Source organism: Cydia strobilella, chromosome 27, assembly GCF_947568885.1.
Source record: "Cydia strobilella chromosome 27, ilCydStro3.1, whole genome shotgun sequence".
NCBI classification, from domain to species: Eukaryota; Metazoa; Arthropoda; class Insecta; order Lepidoptera; family Tortricidae; genus Cydia; species Cydia strobilella.
In genome coordinates, this window is record NC_086067.1 from 1,026,726 (window position 1) to 1,044,371 (window position 17,646).

The window sequence follows — 17,646 nt, forward strand, 5'->3', positions numbered from 1 at the left end:
CTCTATTGTTACCCATAAAGTTTTAAGTCATAATGTATTGTTTGTCCACATTTTCGTTAGTCATAATATGGTTTTTCTCAGTAACGCGTAACTTTTCAGGATTGCCATAAAACAAACCTAACCTAACCTATCTATAGGATAACATTACGAAAATCCTTAAAAGTTAACAGTTTCAGAATTATGACTAATCAAAATATGACGATGACAATCATTAAATTATGACTTTCAATAATTATGTCAAGTCAAACAAAGGGACCCCATTTTCCACACTTCATACTCGTAACGTAGGTAGGTATCTATGTTAAAAATACTAAACTTTACTAAAATTTATTAGCCCACGGTTGACTGGTAGAAAATGTTTTTTAGAATTAAGTCCGCTATTTGTACATTTTGCACTTTTTTGTAAGTACTTATTGTGCAATCATTAAATATATAGTCTATCAAACAACTTTGTCAGTAAGTAGAAAAGGCGCGAAATAATATCGGCTTTTATTTTATGTTTATCACAAATATATTTAGTTCTTTCTTATTCTTTAGGGTATTGCAGTCATGTTCATAATACATTAGGTGTTACAGTTTGAGGATGGTAGGTACATGACACCCTGTCAGGGCACTCAATTTTCTTAAGTCTAGGTAATTACATGCATCTCATACAAATAGCAATAAAATCTATATTTATAACTTTATATTTTATCGACGTTTATGCAACGTTAAATGTCAAGTTCGTTTAGAAAATTAGTAAAATAATAAAATAATGATGCTAAATATTAAATGTTAAATGTCCAGGTTAATTTATAAATAGATTAAAATAATGTGAAACAATATAGTTAATATTAATTAACTATATGTCATTTTAGAAAATGCATAAATGTCAATAAATGTTTACAATAATATTTCAATAAAATTTAATTAATTCAATTTGGGTAAGTACATAGCATTATTTCAGTGTTTGGCCATTTAGAAATTCGTCTGTGTAATATGCTTTCTCTAGAAGAAGCTTTTTAAGCGTATTTTTAAACAGTTTATCATTCGGCTCCTGTTTTATACTGTCGGGGAGTTTATTCCTTTTTTTTAATATTATATATATATATATATATATATATATTATAGTTCCTGAGTTATGGGTGTTTTCTATGTATATAAATATGTATTTATCTATATAAGTATGTGTATCATCGCCTAGTACCCATAGTACAAGCTTTTATGCTCTAGAACATAATAAGCTACTTTATAAAATAAAATAAAGTCATTTAGTGTCGCAGTAAGTATACAAAAAAAACAATAAAAAACAGTAGTAGGTACAAGCTTAAAATACAGCAGTATTATTATACAAGTAGGAACTAACTATATATACATATACATTACGACATTTAGAATTATAATTAACAATATTATAAATGCTAAGTGCGACAATAGGCTCGGGACTCAGCTTGTGCCGCGAGTCTGGCGACTGCACAGCGCTCTGTTCTTCAGCCCGCACCTATCTCTTTGCTTTTTAAGAAAGATAAAACTTAATAGTTAGCTATAGGGGGATTACATGCTTTCATAGCCTGCATTAACATTTAGAAAGATGCTCATTTAGTTACAATTTTTATATGTCCAGCAATTGGGTCCCTTTATGACTTAAAGTCGAGCTTTACGAGCATGAGAAGTGAAATAGTTATTTGTGCAACAAGAGAGGTAAGTTGTTTTTTCTTGCGAGTGTTTATTTTGAGTCCCGAGAAAGCGAAAGATCCTATAATTAATTCTAAGGTAGAATCTTGAGCGTAGCGAGGGACTCAAAAACACGAGATGTAAAATAACTTTGCTCTCGTGTTGCACACATAATTTTTCACCTCAGTAGTGAGAACATATTAAAGGTTTAAATTTATTTCGAATTACACAGAATAAACAGAAAAAATATATATAATAATATGTCCGATACGATACGATACGATACGATACGATACGGGACCGGATCGGACCGGACCGGACCGGACCGTACCGTACCGTACCATACCATAAAAAAAAATGTAATAAAAGTATGAAGTTCATGGCCTTCACTAAATTAAAAAGCTACATTGTTTCACTCCCTGGAGTGAGGAAAGTCGCACTTTCCTCACTCCAGGGAGTGACGAAAGTAGGCTTGTTCGAGCTGCTGAGGTGAAAAACATATTTTAATCAATACAAATTCATAAACAGTAGTCAATAGGGTCGCATTTTGCTTATACATATTAGTAGATAAACTTGGGGTTAGTGTACGTTTCCACGAATTCGTCGACGCTGCACGCTGCGGAATGCTAAGTCAGTTAACATTATTTTAAGCAAGTTACATTATTTTATTTCCTTAGGTAGCAAGTTATACAATTTTAGGCCAATGATCCCAAATCCTAAGTGACTTTCGGGCATTTGCAAGCCTGCGACGCGGGACGATTAACCGGTTATTTCTTCGGGCCTGCGAATGGGTATTGAATTGATCCACGTTTTCCCTAACGTACTTACATAAAAGAATTTTATATGAAAACCAAACTTCGCGCAGTAATTATGTCATAGTAAGCGGTTGGTCAGTATAAGCGGTCATAATAAACGTATTCCACTTCATTGTTTTTTTCTAAATTTAATAGCATTACATATAAATATATATGACAAATTTATATTTTAACATTATTATATTTGACAAAAAAGATTTTTTAAATCAATAACCAATTTTCTCAACAGTGGGCACCATGGATCCGGCGCTAGCACAAGAAGTCGCGGCGATGTCGCGGCACCGCGCGATTGACGAGGCTATAGCGCGGGGCGACTCGGCCATACAAGAGTTTTATGAAAATACTGTAATATTTGTCACGGGCGGATCTGGGTTCCTTGGGAAACATCTAGTCGAGAAGCTGTTCAGGTATGACATGTCACAAAAGTCACAAAACAGACCTTAGCATCTTTGTCACAAAAATGACAAAAATCCTCCATAGGTAGGTATAGTAGGTATAGGTTTGATAGGTATTTTTAATTTTTAGCTTTAGCTATTATAATTGTAGTTAGTTTTAGTTTTATATTCATTTTATAACACTTATTATTTAATAAATGAGTTTCAAACAATAGCAAAATCCTCCAAATCTGAAGTAGATTATTGTATTTACTTTGTATATAACTTTGGTAGGAAGAGCGGGATCTCCTGCCACAAGTATAGTGTTACTCAAAGATAGATATAACTCCGTAATAGATGGATACAGTCTAAGGAAAAAACGTGCCTCGAAAATCAAGAAAATTTTATTCTCGTTCAGAGGGCGCTACTAGCTTTGGCCTACTGTCGTACAGATGGCGTTGACGGCTTCGTTTGTTATTTAACAATTTTAACGCATATCAGCGAAAGAGCATGGGTCAAAATCATAAAAATTATTAATGCAAATAAAAAAAAACATTTATCCATATTTAAATACATTTTATCGTATTTTTATAAATCTTCATTTTTAGTTTTAAAGTGTGTCGACAGATGGCAGTGAATTTACTGGGGTTACAAAATTTATTATGACAGTACCGCTCTAGTATAAGTTACTCTATGTACCTACGTCACGAAAAATGAGACAATTCGTTTAAACCTACTTCAAATATGTCACAAAACCGATCAACATAAAGGCATTCTCTACCACAGTCAACCATCAGGGCAAACAAAAACAGCTATACTACTGTTTTTGTTTGCCCTGGTTTTGTTTAATAGAATAGAATAGTTTTTATTCGTAAACACACAGACAATAGACATACATTAAAAGAACATAGTGAAGATAAAGTGTCACGAAATGGCCCCATCTCAGCATGCTGCTGGCGGCTGATCTTCCGATGAGACCATCAAGTGAGAATCACGGAAGGTATGAAAGGAAGTAGGTGCAGGCATTAAACAAAAAAAATTGAATAGGTGACTTAAACAATATAGCGTTGAATATATTAATAACGGGTCACTCACGTGTTTTAAGTCGAAAATAAAATAAAATAAAATAAATATATTTAATATGTCTGTGTCTCACGGAAGTTTTGTTATTAAAATATAGCGTTGAATAATATATACTTACGATAAACTTACATTTATATAATATTGTATGTTTATCTGTCAGGTCGTGCGACATCAAACGAGTGTATCTTCTGCTACGAGAGAAAAAAGGACAGACTTCGCAAGAGCGTGTCACAAAAATCTTTCAGGATCCAGTAAGATATACTTTTCGATGTATTTTTATCACAGAAATGACAGAAACAATAACATAATTTCATGTTATTTCATTACCCAAATCTTATTATTGATATATTTTCTCACCATATGGAGACCACTTACATTCACTAATTTAGTGTATTAATCCGCCGAATGCTGAATGAGTTGTGGGGCAAAATCGCCACAGAGTGGGAACCCGAAAACTCAAATCGTTGACATGGCAGACCCCTCCGGCGATGGCGGGATGAACTAGACTCCTTTTTGAAGGAGTGGCCAGACACAGCACTGGACAAAGATCTGTGAAGAAATTGGGGGAGGCCTTTGCCCAGCAGTGGGACACGTAAGGCTCCAAATAATGATAATAATAGTGTATTAATCAGTAACCAGTAACCACTCATGTATCTGTCATATAATGTTATATGTTATTTATGATGTGGATATACTTTAACAAATACAATTTTAAAGAGTGATATATTAATGTAATATTTGGTTTATGTATGTTGCTATTGCTATGTATTTTGCTACATTTTAACACTACGAGCGTAGCCGTGGGAAAACCCGTATGTAGCAAAAAGAGCCTATGAACAGAAAACCCGCCTAGCGGGTCGCTAGCAGTGAATATGTTAGCTAAATAATGTTCCAGCTCACTAAAAATACAATAATTATGATTCAATATGACGTTAACAGGTATATGATGGACTGCACAAACGTAAACCAGGCTTCGTAGAGCGAGTGACAGCTGTCAATGGAGACATCACACAGCTGCGCATGGGCATTAGTGATCAAGACTGGCATACATTAGCCAATGAGGTAAGACTATGCATAAATGCTGTAGCAAAAAAAGGCACTAGGACATACTATTATCAGAATGGCTGAGTGATTATAAGCGGAGGGTTCGAGGTCGAGCATTTTGTCAGATAATCCGAGATGTTAAATAACGCATTTCGTAGCGATGAATGAATAGTTGTAAAGCCTGACCAGTAATATATGATCATTGTCAAGAGGGCGCTGTTCATTCTCATGTATGGGGTGACAGTTCAGTATAGTATGCAAAAATTAGTTCCAGTGAAATTCCGCAACATGGCGCGTGATCATATATTCCTGGTAAGGCTTTATACATCACACAGCTGCGCATGGGCATTAGTGATCAAGACTGGTGCTAAAGTGTTGAGAAAGACTATCTCTGTACATACATAATGCTTAACTAAAATAGAGGCGGCACATGAGCACAGTCAATTGTCAGGTTGGCCGAGTAGTTGTTAAGCGAAAAACTTATTTCATATTATAATTTCATTTTGAAGCTCTAACGGCTCAGTTACACCTCCAAACATTATTAGTACCTATTATAATTTTCTCTGACATTCGAGACCTTTTACATTTCCTAATGTATTATTAACCCTAGAGAATATACATCTGTTATACTATAGTAATTATTTGTGGTATTTCCTATAAAAAGGGACCTTATTGTCGATGACGCTTACGATAAACGATGCTCCGATATAAATACAATGCCGCGCGACGCTGTGCGGCGTAAGTGCCATCGACAATAAGGTCCCTTTTCATAGAAAATGCCTCATTTACTTACATTTTTATAATGTAATGATTACCCAGGTACGGGCTGTTGTATTTATAAATGTTGCTATGTATTTTTCATTTCACTGTAAATATTGTATTGACTTGTGAAAGACCCTTAATGGCCTACTTACAGAATATTTTTTTTAATTTTTAATTTATGAATTACTAGCAGAATAGTACGAGGTCGAGCATTTTGTCAGATAGGCCGAGTTATGTAAATAAGGTAAATGCAATAAATAAGCCTTGTGGACCCCATTACCCTCAATCAATAGTCGTTTCCTTCGGCAATGGATAATAAACTCAATAGTAGATTGTGTCACAAAGGAGCAAAATGATATATTTACGCATTTACGGCGAGGGCGTACAATTGAATCCTAAACGAAGCGAAGGATTCTATAATAGAATCCCGAGGGTAGCGAGGGATTCTAAATTAGAATCCTGAGCGTAGTGAGATGGAAATAATTTTGCTACCATGTGACACATATTACTTTTCACGTCACCTATGCGGTAATTATAATATTTAAAAATATTATTTTCCCCTCACTAGCTCGGAAAGTTGTCGTTTCTCCTTCAATACAAGCGGGGAAAAACGTGTTTTATCCACTAGTGGGGAAAGTAATTTGACCTTGGATGGAGCGTGTTTAAGTAGCTTGACAGATAACAAAACGTAAAACGCTCATGATAATGGTTCGTTCGATATTAATTATCATTAAATAAATGGTTTGAGAATCTAATAAAAAATACCAAATTTAGCTTTATTGAATGATTTTAAGTCATAAACCTTAAAATTCCATAAGAAACGTTTGTTTTTTTTATAATGATGTTAAATATAATTCTGAACGCACAAGTTGAGTCGATGCAATTTCAAAACGCATCGTTGACATTTCATACATCAGAAATGTCAACATTGTCAACAATTTTTTTACTTAAAACCTTTTCTCACCGACTCGCGTAAAAATAACCAACTTCCAGAGTTTTCTGTTATAATATCGTAAAGAAATGAGTGATTCCAGTGATGAAGATGATCTAACGCCTGTGGATGTTGCACTTTCCTCGCTATAGTGAGGTGAAAAGTTTTGTGTTACACACGGGCGCAAATGTATTTTACTTCTCGTGTGTTGAAACACTCGCTACGCTTAGGATTCTATTTTAGAACCACTCGCTTCGCTCGTGGTTCACCTATAGAATCCTTTCGCTTGCTCGTGTTTCAATTCTACACTCGCGGGTAAAATACAACTTTGCACCCTTGTATAACAAATAACTATTAAGCTAAAAAAATAATGCGCAAAAAATGTAAAAATAGTGTCCTAGAACAGAAAAGTGTTACTTTGATCCCTCCTAGCAGGGAAGAAAAGTGCCACTTTGATCCCTCCTAGCAGGAAAGAAAAAGCCCTTTTTCGAATTGGTGATGTGAAAAATCTTTTTTCATCAGGTAAACATAATTTTCCACGTTGCCGCGACTGTAACCTTCGACGAACCTCTTCGTGTAGCGACAAGGACTAATGTAAGAGGGACCATGCAGGCGTTACTATTGGGAAAGGACTGTAAACATATCAAGTAAGTCAATAAACAAACAATCAAACAACTTAAATTGACCTTGACTTTCAATGAGCTTCTTTATCTAGCGGAAGGACCATGCAAGCGTTACTGTAAACATATCAAGTCATCAAACAATTAGTCAAACAACTATGTGACCTTTGAAATGGTGCGTGATCTTTAGAATTGACCTTGACTGCTCTATTTCGTTTGTTTTATAAACTGGAGCTATATAAACACAATGGCATGAGGTATATCTAGGTCTGTAATTAGTTCATAATATATAGGGACATGTCTGTCGCATGCACCCGGAAAGATGGGCCAAAATGGTTACTGAGTGGGATCCACGGAGCACCATAGACGGTGCAAGCCGGGGTTCAGGCAGACCAAAAAGGAGATGGCGGGACGACTTGGACGCATTCTACCCCAAATGGTGGGAAAATGGCGATGACAGGGTCGAGTGGAGTGGAGTGGGTGGGAGGCCTTTGCCCAGCAGTGGGACACCAAAATAGGCTAATAAAAATAAAAAAAATATAGCTCCAGTTTATAAAACAAGCGAAATAGACCAAAAACAAGTTTTGTATGAAAAACTTAAATTAGCTGTTTTTTTTAACTATCACATCATACAATGACATGAGGTATATTTAGGTGTCTAGATATCTAGGTGCAAAGTTTCACTATAATCTAACGCGTAGTTTTAAAATGAGAATTAAACTACGTTTGTATGGGAAGGTGAAATTCATTGGACATTGGGTGTTGACAGCCCCTTAATATCAAGATACTCGTAATAAAAAAACGTACCTAAAATTTTTTACTATTAAAAATACTAAAACTAAAAAAATCCTGTGCTTTCATAGTGACGATTAAAGGGTTACCTTCATACTAAACTCAGTCTTAACATGACAGACTTATAGCATAGAGTAACTTATACTAGAGCGGTACTGTCATAGTAAATTTTGTAACCCCAGTAAATTCACTGCCATCTGTCGACACACTTTACTAAAAATGAAGATTTATAAAAATACGATAAAATGTATTTAAATATGGATAAATGATTTTTTTTATTTGCATTAATAATTTTTATGATTTTGACCCATGCTCTTTCACTGATATGCGTAAAAATTGTTAAATAACAAACGAAGCCGTCAACGCCATCTATACGACAGTAGGCTAAAGCTAGTAGCGCCCTCTGAACGAGAATCAAATTTTCTTGATTTTCGAGGCACGTTTTTTCCTTAGACTGTATCCGATCTAATACGGAGTTATATCTATCTTTGCTTATAGGTAACCAACCAGTATCTTATTCCAGATCGTTCGTGCACGTGTCCACGGCGTACGCGCACGCCACCCACAGCCGCATCGGGGGCACCGTGCGCGAGGACTTCTACGACAGCCCCGGCGACCCCCGCACCATGGTGGACCTCGTCGAGCAGCTGAGTGAGGAGAAGCTGGCCGCCATTAAACCTAAGTGAGTTTACCCAATTTCCTGGTAGATGGTGCTTTTTAAAGCGACGCGATTTCTACATCGCGCTGTTAAGATTTATCCTGAATTCATGACTTGGTGATAGTTTGTTTGTTCATTTGTTGTATATCTAGAGGGTGGGGAAAAAATATTTTTTTGATAAAGACTTCTAGACACCCGCATCATGGTGGACCTGGTCGAGCAGCTGAGTGAGGAGTAGCTGGCCTCCATCGAACACGAGTTTACCCAATTTCATGGTAGATGGCGCTGTACAGTACAATCCTACATCGCGGTGTTAAGATTTTTCCTGAATTCATGACTAGGTGAATTTGTGGTGTTTGAATACTAAGTATTTAAATACTTCTATGACGACTTCATCAAATCTTAAGGACTACTTGCACCGTCCTACTTAAATTGCAAATTAAATTCGAAAATGTTTTTTTGATAATTAAAAAAAAGTTTTCAAGATAGAGGTGTGATTATATTGTTTGTGTCATATTGATGATAACGTTATTATTATGTAAAAGATTATACATTTTCGTTGGTAAACTTCGGAGAAAAAAAGGGGGGGGGGTGGTATTTTTTTCACATTTTCTCTCAAGTAATTTTTTTTACTATAAAAACTGTTTTGTAATGTTCAATTCGAGCTCTTTCAAATGATATCCCACTCTACCTAGTAACTAGACTTTGAAATTTAGCCCACTCTTTATATTGGGCATTAGTAGTTCTCGAGATATTTAGCGATGTCACAGACAGAGTCGCACCATAAGGGTTCCTTTTGTACCTTTTTGGCACGGAACCCTAAAAAAGGTTTACAGGATAACGGTCAGTACGTGTTTACATTATTTATGCTATTTTTAGCGACACTACCTCAGGGCCAAATACATAATTTTGTCTTGTTAGATTATTCAGCAACATAGCTTAGTAACCAACTAGGTTGGCGTTTGATCTGTTAATAATATAACTATAACTAGAGATGCAACGGATAGTTGTTCGACCGGATACCCGATGTTCGGCCGGATCATCCGCCGAATATTTAGTTTTTTTTTAAATATCACAACGGTGGCAAACAAGCATACGGCCCGCCTGATGGTAAGTAGTCACCGTAGCCTATGGACGCCTGCAACACCAGAGATATTACATGCGCGTTGCCGACCCTTTAAAAACCTGTACACTCCTTTTTTGAAGAATCCCATACTGTAGCCCCTCGGGAAAACCTCGGCAGGGAGCTCATTCCACAGCCGAAGCGTACGCGGGAGGAAATTCCTCTTAAACCGCACAGTACGCGACCATTTAGGTGCAAGGGTGTGAGGATGAACACCCTGCCGATGGCGAGCGGTGCGGTGATAGAAAGCGGCCGTTGGCATCATGTCAAACAATTCTTCAGAGCACAGCCCATTGTACAGGCGGTAGAACACACACAAGGAGGCAAAGTCTCTCCTTAGACTTAAAGGTTCAATACCGCTTGTGAGTTTAGTTGTTTTGACCTGTTTCGTAGTGAACGTCCGCGCGTCCATTTCTAGGTTTGAAATGAGTGCGCGTTCAAGTGAGTGGAATGTTTCAATTGTTAATAATAAACGAGTACGATTATGACTGTGACTGTTTCTTAACCTTTCGTATGCGCATGTCAAAAAATTGCCATATAAATAGCAATCGTGTCAACTTCATGTTTAAGTTGAATATATGGGGCATTTTCTATGAAAAGGGACCTTATTGTCGATGGCGCTTACGCCGCACAGCGTCGCGCGACATTGTATTTATATCGGAGCATCGTTAATAAATTAATAATGGCGTAAGCGCCATCGACAATAAGCTCCTTTTTTATAGAAAATACCACATATGTATATGGAGCAGATCTGCTACTAATAAGCATACGAAACATTAAATCCAATTTACTCCGAAATCAAGCTATGTTGCTATCCGGTATCCGGTCGGATATTTATTATTTATTTCAACCGTTGTCTCAATTATTATAATATAAATGTATCCCACATTGATCTTTTTTCGTATAAAACCTGTGAAAGTTTTAAAAAACAAATTATTACTCACTTCAAATCGAAATTGTAAACAATAACACTGTTTATTTAAGTAGGTATAATTAAACTTTTGTAACAACTTCTATAATTTAACATTGTAATAGGTAACTTATGCACAAATAATTTATAACTTTCTTTGTGTACCCCGTGTGGTTGTATGTACGAGTAAGCAACCTGCCCGTGCATACATATACATGGATGAATGAATATAGATACACTTCAAGTTACTGATAAGTTTGTTAATTAATGATAACTTTGTTTTCCGCTTATTGCTCCTACACAAGCTACTTTAGATTAGAAATTATTTAATTAAGGTAGGGCACTCAAGGTCTATTAACACATTGCTTATTATTACATCATTTTTGTATATGACTGTTTGTTGCCTAAAAAAAATAAAAAATAAAAAAATAAAAGGACCGGATAGGCCGGATACCGAATAGTAAACCGGATATCTGGTGCATCTCTAATTATAACAAGTCAGATCGGACCTACAATGGCAACTTTATCTACCTACTATGTTAAACGTTGTATTTGCATTTGCACATTACTTAGTCATAGACGTTGAATTTGTCGTATGCTAATGATAGGCAACGAGGAATTGAGCTCATGGCAAATAATCTATTAAACTTAGAAATAAATTAAGTGGAAAAATTCACTGTCTTGGGTGGGACTTGAACCCACGACCACTGGGATCACTAGTACCAAAGATAGATATATAACTCCGTAATAGATGGATACAGTCTAAGGAAAAAACGTGCCTCGAAAATCAAGAAAATTTGATTCTCGTTCAGAGGGCGCTACTAGTTTTGGCCAACTGTCGTATAGATGGCGTTGACGGTTTCGTTTGTTATTTAACAATTTTAACGCATATCAGTGACAGAACATGGGTCAAAATCATAAAAATAATTAATGCAAATAAAAAAATCATTTATCCATATTTAAATACATTTTATCGTATTTTTATAAATCTTCATTTTTAGTATCAAAGTATGTCGATAGATGGCAGTGAATTTACAGTGGTTACAAAGTTTAATATGACAGTACCGCATCTTATTATATCCTCATTGTTTCCATCATATAAAATAAAATAAAATAAAATTAAATAAAGTTTTATTTCAGGCAACACGTACAGTTGTAAGTACACCCATATCAACATACAATTTAAAAGTTACAATGCCAAAAGGAATACTTAACTAAAAACAAAACACTTAAAATAAAAGTTAAACAATTAAAATAGTATTACACTATTTTTTGTTCCCGATGTTTAAATTTCATATACGAGGGCTGACCCGAAAGTTGTTAGGTGCTCCGGCTTTACTCATGCGATCACAATATTATTTATACCATTGTGAGGGATCTTTCAGTACTCATTGAAGAGGTGTAAAATACATTTAAAAATGACGATGACGATATCTAAAGATAACGATTAGTTTATTTTTTTATTTTGTTTTACTTCGACGCGTCGAAACCTAACCATCAGTCATGAGAATCAGTAATTGAGATTCCATATGTGCTGTCATTTTATTATATACATATAACATTATTTATCGATTTAAGGATGACTCACGTTAGACCGGGCCGTGACCGGGCCGGAGCTTCCGGCGCTTGGTTTTCTATGACATGACAGGTGATCACGTGATCCTTTCCATAGAAAACGAAGCGCCGGAAGCTCCGGCCCGGTCACGGCCCGGTCTAACGTGAGTCATCCTTTATACATTAGAAAAAACAGAAGGAACAAAATAATTAATCCCGGGTAAATTTAAGTTCGATTTTTAAAGATTTCAATACGAAATTCATTTAATTGTGAATAAAATTACTGTTTTTTCTAAAGAATTCGTAACTTCATACAAAACAGCTTTCAGTTAAAAATATATAATAAAAAAAACGTATTAATTTAAAAAAAACAGCCATAAATTAGCATTGAAATATCCTTCACAATGGTATAAATAAGTTGCCGGAGCATAGCTGCTCCGGCTTTACTTTCGGATCAGCCCTCGTATTAGCCATTAGCCATTAGCAAAGATAGATATAACTCCGTAATAGATGGATACAGTCTAAGGAAAAAACGTGCCTCGAAAATCAAGAAAACTTGATTCTCGTTCAGAGGGCGCTACTAGCTTTGGCCTACTGTCGTATAGATGGCGTTGACGGTTTCGTTTGTTATTTAACAATTTTAACGCATATCAGTAGAACATGGGTCAAAATCATAAAAATAATTAATGCAAATAAAAAAAAAACATTTATCCATATTTAAATACATTTTATCGTATTTTTATAAATCTTCATTTTTAGTTTTAAAGTCTGTCGACAGATGGCAGTGAATTTACTGGGGTTACAAAATTTACTATGACAGTACCGCTCTAGTATAAGTTACTCTATGCCATTAGGGAGGCTCTAGCGAGATCTACCGTAAGTATTACACTTCTTAAAAGGCTACCGGAGTTCCAAGTCATAGTCTTTTACGGTACTTAAATAAATACGACCAATAATTATCTTAACAAGACGAGACCCTTTAGTTCCGCGATGTGAGGTCAACACGTGTTTACCGTCAATATATTCTATGGCAATTAACTATAACAAGGTTGTGGAAAAACACGTCATCGGCGTACCTATTCCGGTTTTCTCAAGATTTAATCGAAATCGATAGGGCCTTGAATAATTATAATAAGTCAGCCTAGGGTTCATCCATTAATTACGTCACACGAATTTCTAGGTTTTTTGACCCCTCCCGTCCTTGTCACACTTGGTCACATTTGGTAAACCCCTCCCCCCTGGTGTGACGTCACATTTTTTCAACGAAATCGGCAAATCGAATTAAGTATTATTAATATTTTATCAAAATATTTTTGACAAAATAAATATTAGTAAGTAATTTTATAACCCAAAACTGATTAGCAAATCTAATTAAACGGCTAAAACCGATTATCGTTCCAAATACATGTTATTTAACTGTACAGCGAATAAAATAATTATAAAATAAGTTAAAGTGACGTCACAAACATTGTGACTCCCCCGTCCCCCTTGTCACAACATGTCACATTTTTTTGACCCCCCCCCCCCCCTAAGCGCGTGATGTAATGATGACCCCCTATATACGTCCCACTGGTGCTGGTGGGCACAGGCCTGTCATGCGTGAGTGGGCTTGGGATAGCCCAATAGTAGTATTACTAATATGTATCGTCATCACTACATAGCTACATAGTATAAAACAAAGTCGCTTCGTGCTGTCTGGATGTATGTCTGTCCCTATGTATGCTTAGATCTTTAAAACTACGCAACGGATTTTGATGCGTTTTTTAATAGATATAGAGTGGTTCAAGAGAAAGGTTTATATACCTATATATAATACATCAGCATTCACCCGTGCGAAGCCGGGGCGGGTCAGTAGTATATATACTATAAATACACTTACTTATGTCGTGTCATCATATTGTCGTGTCAATATGAGGTCATATTCGTTATACAAACATTTATTTGCTTACTTAAGGTGACATACCTATATATACTCTCTAGCGTTTCTTTTTCGTTAAAATATTTAGTGGCAAGATTTAAGGTTAGTTTTACCTGTTTAAACAAAGTAAGAAGCATTTTATTTTTCTGATGACGCCTATTTTTGTATTGACCTAGTTACAACTTCCAGTGATCTTAGTACATAAGTATATTCATTAATTCAGGGCTAGTGATCTCTTTGCGCCGTGTTTATTTAGTGATTATTCTTCAATCAACAACTTCTTATATGTAATTCATATATGTCGTTACGTCATAAAGACGTTATTTTGACGTCGCTGACGTCACCTTGCTACTTGGGATATTTCAGGTAGCCAAAAGACGTCATAATAACGTCATTTATAGGTCATAATGACGTAACGGACGTCATAATGACGAATGCTACCTGGGTTAGATGCGACATATTAACACTGCCTGTCTAGGTCTGCACTTACCTCTTCCCCACGCAGACGAAGACGCGAGCAAAAGTTAGTTACATTTTATGTATAATTATTTAAAACAGGCTATTTACTGTCCACATTATAAATTGATTGTATGATCGCATTCCGTTTTATATGAATAAATCAATAATTAATCGAATAAAATCATGACTGTAGACTTATGGAGTAAACTGCATACATATTAAACAAAAGCACAGAATAAATAATAGTACTTGGTACAGAAGGTTCACTCAACAAAACACGTCTATTACGACAGATATGACCGCTAGGTGGCGCAAGCGTGCGTACTCGCATATTAGTGCGAGCGAGATGTATAGAAAGTAAATTACGTTCTCGATGGCGTTTATGTCAGTGCCAAACTAATGGTAGCCGTACTGGCGTCCATTCCGTAGCGGTGCGCGGCAACCACTATGGCTAGACACCAAAATTGGTGTGAGCCGCATGTACTTGTAGCGACGCGACGAAATCGCGGAGTGAGCCACGCCTGACAAAAGTCGATTAACACATAGTCGATTAGTGTTTAAAGAAGATACAAATCCCTTATAGCGTTTCGTTTCGTTATCTGCAAACAATTGTTGCGTGCGTTAATTGCTTCTTGATGGAGGGCGCGCAGTTTTTAAATGGCTCATCTATATTAACGGGTCTATTTTATATAATAATATAAGATAATGTTAATTTTATTTTGACGATCATTGTCCCGAATGTCCCGATAGTTGTTTCAGCGAACGGTCTCATAGCGAAGAGTCTCGACCAACATCTTGAGAGACTCTCGCTAGGTGGTTGGATCAAGGGTCAGATACAGAAGGCGGTGATCTTGGACACGGCGCGGATAGTCCGATGGTTCCTCTCTCTGCGGCCCTGACCACCTGCACTTATATATACATTATATAGTTATATTTATATTTGAATGATTTTTTTACAGGTTGATCGAGGACTGGCCTAACACCTACGCCTACACCAAAGCCCTGGCCGAGGAGGCTGTGAGGACCATGTCAGGGGACCTGCCCATCTGCATCGTCAGACCTGCCATAGGTGAGCTACAGACAGACATACAGTACGAGCTTCGCTAATCCATACACTCGCTAACTCAGTGATCCGAGTAGTCCAGACGGATTCGATGCAGGCGTACAGCTTTTGATGGATGAAATTTTGAAATAAAGTGCTAAAATGTAAAGCAGAAAGTAAACCTCAATATTGTCCGTTCCTAACAGCACTGGGTAGATGAGCGCACTGAGAATAACACTGGCCTGACTAGGGTCCGGTAGCGGAGGCGCCAAGGAGGATGTTGTAGGGACCAGGTAGCTTGGCTTGGCTCCAGCGAGTTCCGTGACTGCCTGTAGTACGGCAACTCCATCCCTTACGCCGGTTCCTAGGCGTCGAGTAAATGATCACTGACTTTTTCAACTGTTAGGAATGTATTTATTTCTCTCATCATCGTCATCATTTTAGCCTCCTGTCGCCCACTGGTGAGCATACGTATCTCTTCATTTACGTTACTTATCCGGGTCCTACCTAGTGTCATCCAGAAGTGACCCGCGATCTTCCGAATATCATCCATACTAATATTATAAATGCGAAAGTCTGTGTCTGTCTGTCTGTCTGTGTGTTGCCTCTTCACGCTTAAACCGCTGAACCGATTGAGTTGAAATTTGACGTAGAGATAGTTCGAGTCCCGGGGAAGGACATAGGGTAGTGATTACTCCAGAAATCGCCCTTTAGGGGGGTGAAAAGGGGGGTGGAAATTTGTATGGGGAATCAATAAGCACTAAACCGATTTACATGAAATTGGGTATGGAGGTAGTTTGAGTCCCGGAGACCCCAAACATTTCTTATCTTCTCTTCTCTTATATTCTCTTCTCTTCTATTCTCTTCTAATCTCTTCTATTCTCTTATATTCTCTTATATTCTCTTATCTTCTCTTATCTTATCTTCTCTTCTCTTATCTTATCTTCTCTTCTCTTCTATTATCTTATCTTACCTTTCAAATTGAATAATTGCTATGATATTTTTTCCAGGCGCTATACTTACTTTAAGTGTCATTACTAAGTCCACGCAGACGAAGTCGCGGGCAAAAGCTAGTTGAGTAATAATCCCTAATCTTAATGGGAACTATCTACACATGTGGAAATTTGCATGAAATTTTTTTCAAGCTACTGACATTTTGGATAATATACTGCTAGCTTTTGCCCGCGACTTCGCCTGCGTGGATTTAGAATAGACCAAGACAAGTCTGATGCAACGATTTTGATAGCACACGCAGTGCAAGTGTTATTTTAAACGTCAAACTTCTATGAAATTATAACACTTGCAATGCGTATTCTATCAAAATCGTTGCAGACTTTTCTTGGTCTAACTCTTAGTAACCGCAGCTAGAGTAAGAACAGCGCCTAGATAAAGTCTAATAGCAATCATTCAATTTGAGCATATGCTTAATTGTCCACACAAATTATCAGGCATTTCATTAATTATCTCAATTCCACCCCGCTTTTGACCCTCTTAAGGGATAATTTTAGGGATAAAAACTATCCTATGTTCTTATCCGGGACTCAAACTATCTCTATGCCAAATTTCAACTACATCGGTTCAGCGGTTTAAGCGTGAAGAGGTAACACACAGACAGACATTCGCATTTATAAGAGTACTAGCTTTTGCCCGCGACTTCGTCTGCGTGGAATTAGTAATTTGGGTACCTTAATTCTTAAACAAATCTGCTTTTTAATCCATCCTTTTTTCACCCCCAAATTGGTCCACTCTATACATTTCCACCCCATTTTCTACACCCTTAAGGGATGATTTCGGGGATAAAAGTCATTCTATATCCTTTCCCACAGCTCAAACTATCCCCATACTAAGTTTCATCTAATTCGGTTCAGCGGTTATTGATTCCCCATACAAAATTCCACCCCCCTTTTC

The 17,646-nt window shown here is 36.7% G+C and overlaps 1 protein-coding gene across 1 annotated transcript in view; it reads left to right on the plus strand.

Annotated features, from left to right (window-relative positions):
* The window catches only part of LOC134753649 (fatty acyl-CoA reductase wat-like), a 45,106-nt gene that overhangs the window by 21,384 nt on the left and 6,076 nt on the right, over window positions 1-17,646 (plus strand). Inside the window, exons 2-7 of the mRNA XM_063689589.1 lie at window positions 2,698-2,875; window positions 4,086-4,176; window positions 4,865-4,987; window positions 7,185-7,309; window positions 8,598-8,756; window positions 15,656-15,765. Of these exons, the coding sequence (XP_063545659.1) occupies window positions 2,698-2,875; window positions 4,086-4,176; window positions 4,865-4,987; window positions 7,185-7,309; window positions 8,598-8,756; window positions 15,656-15,765 (786 nt within the window). The remainder of the gene's footprint in view (window positions 1-2,697; window positions 2,876-4,085; window positions 4,177-4,864; window positions 4,988-7,184; window positions 7,310-8,597; window positions 8,757-15,655; window positions 15,766-17,646) is intronic.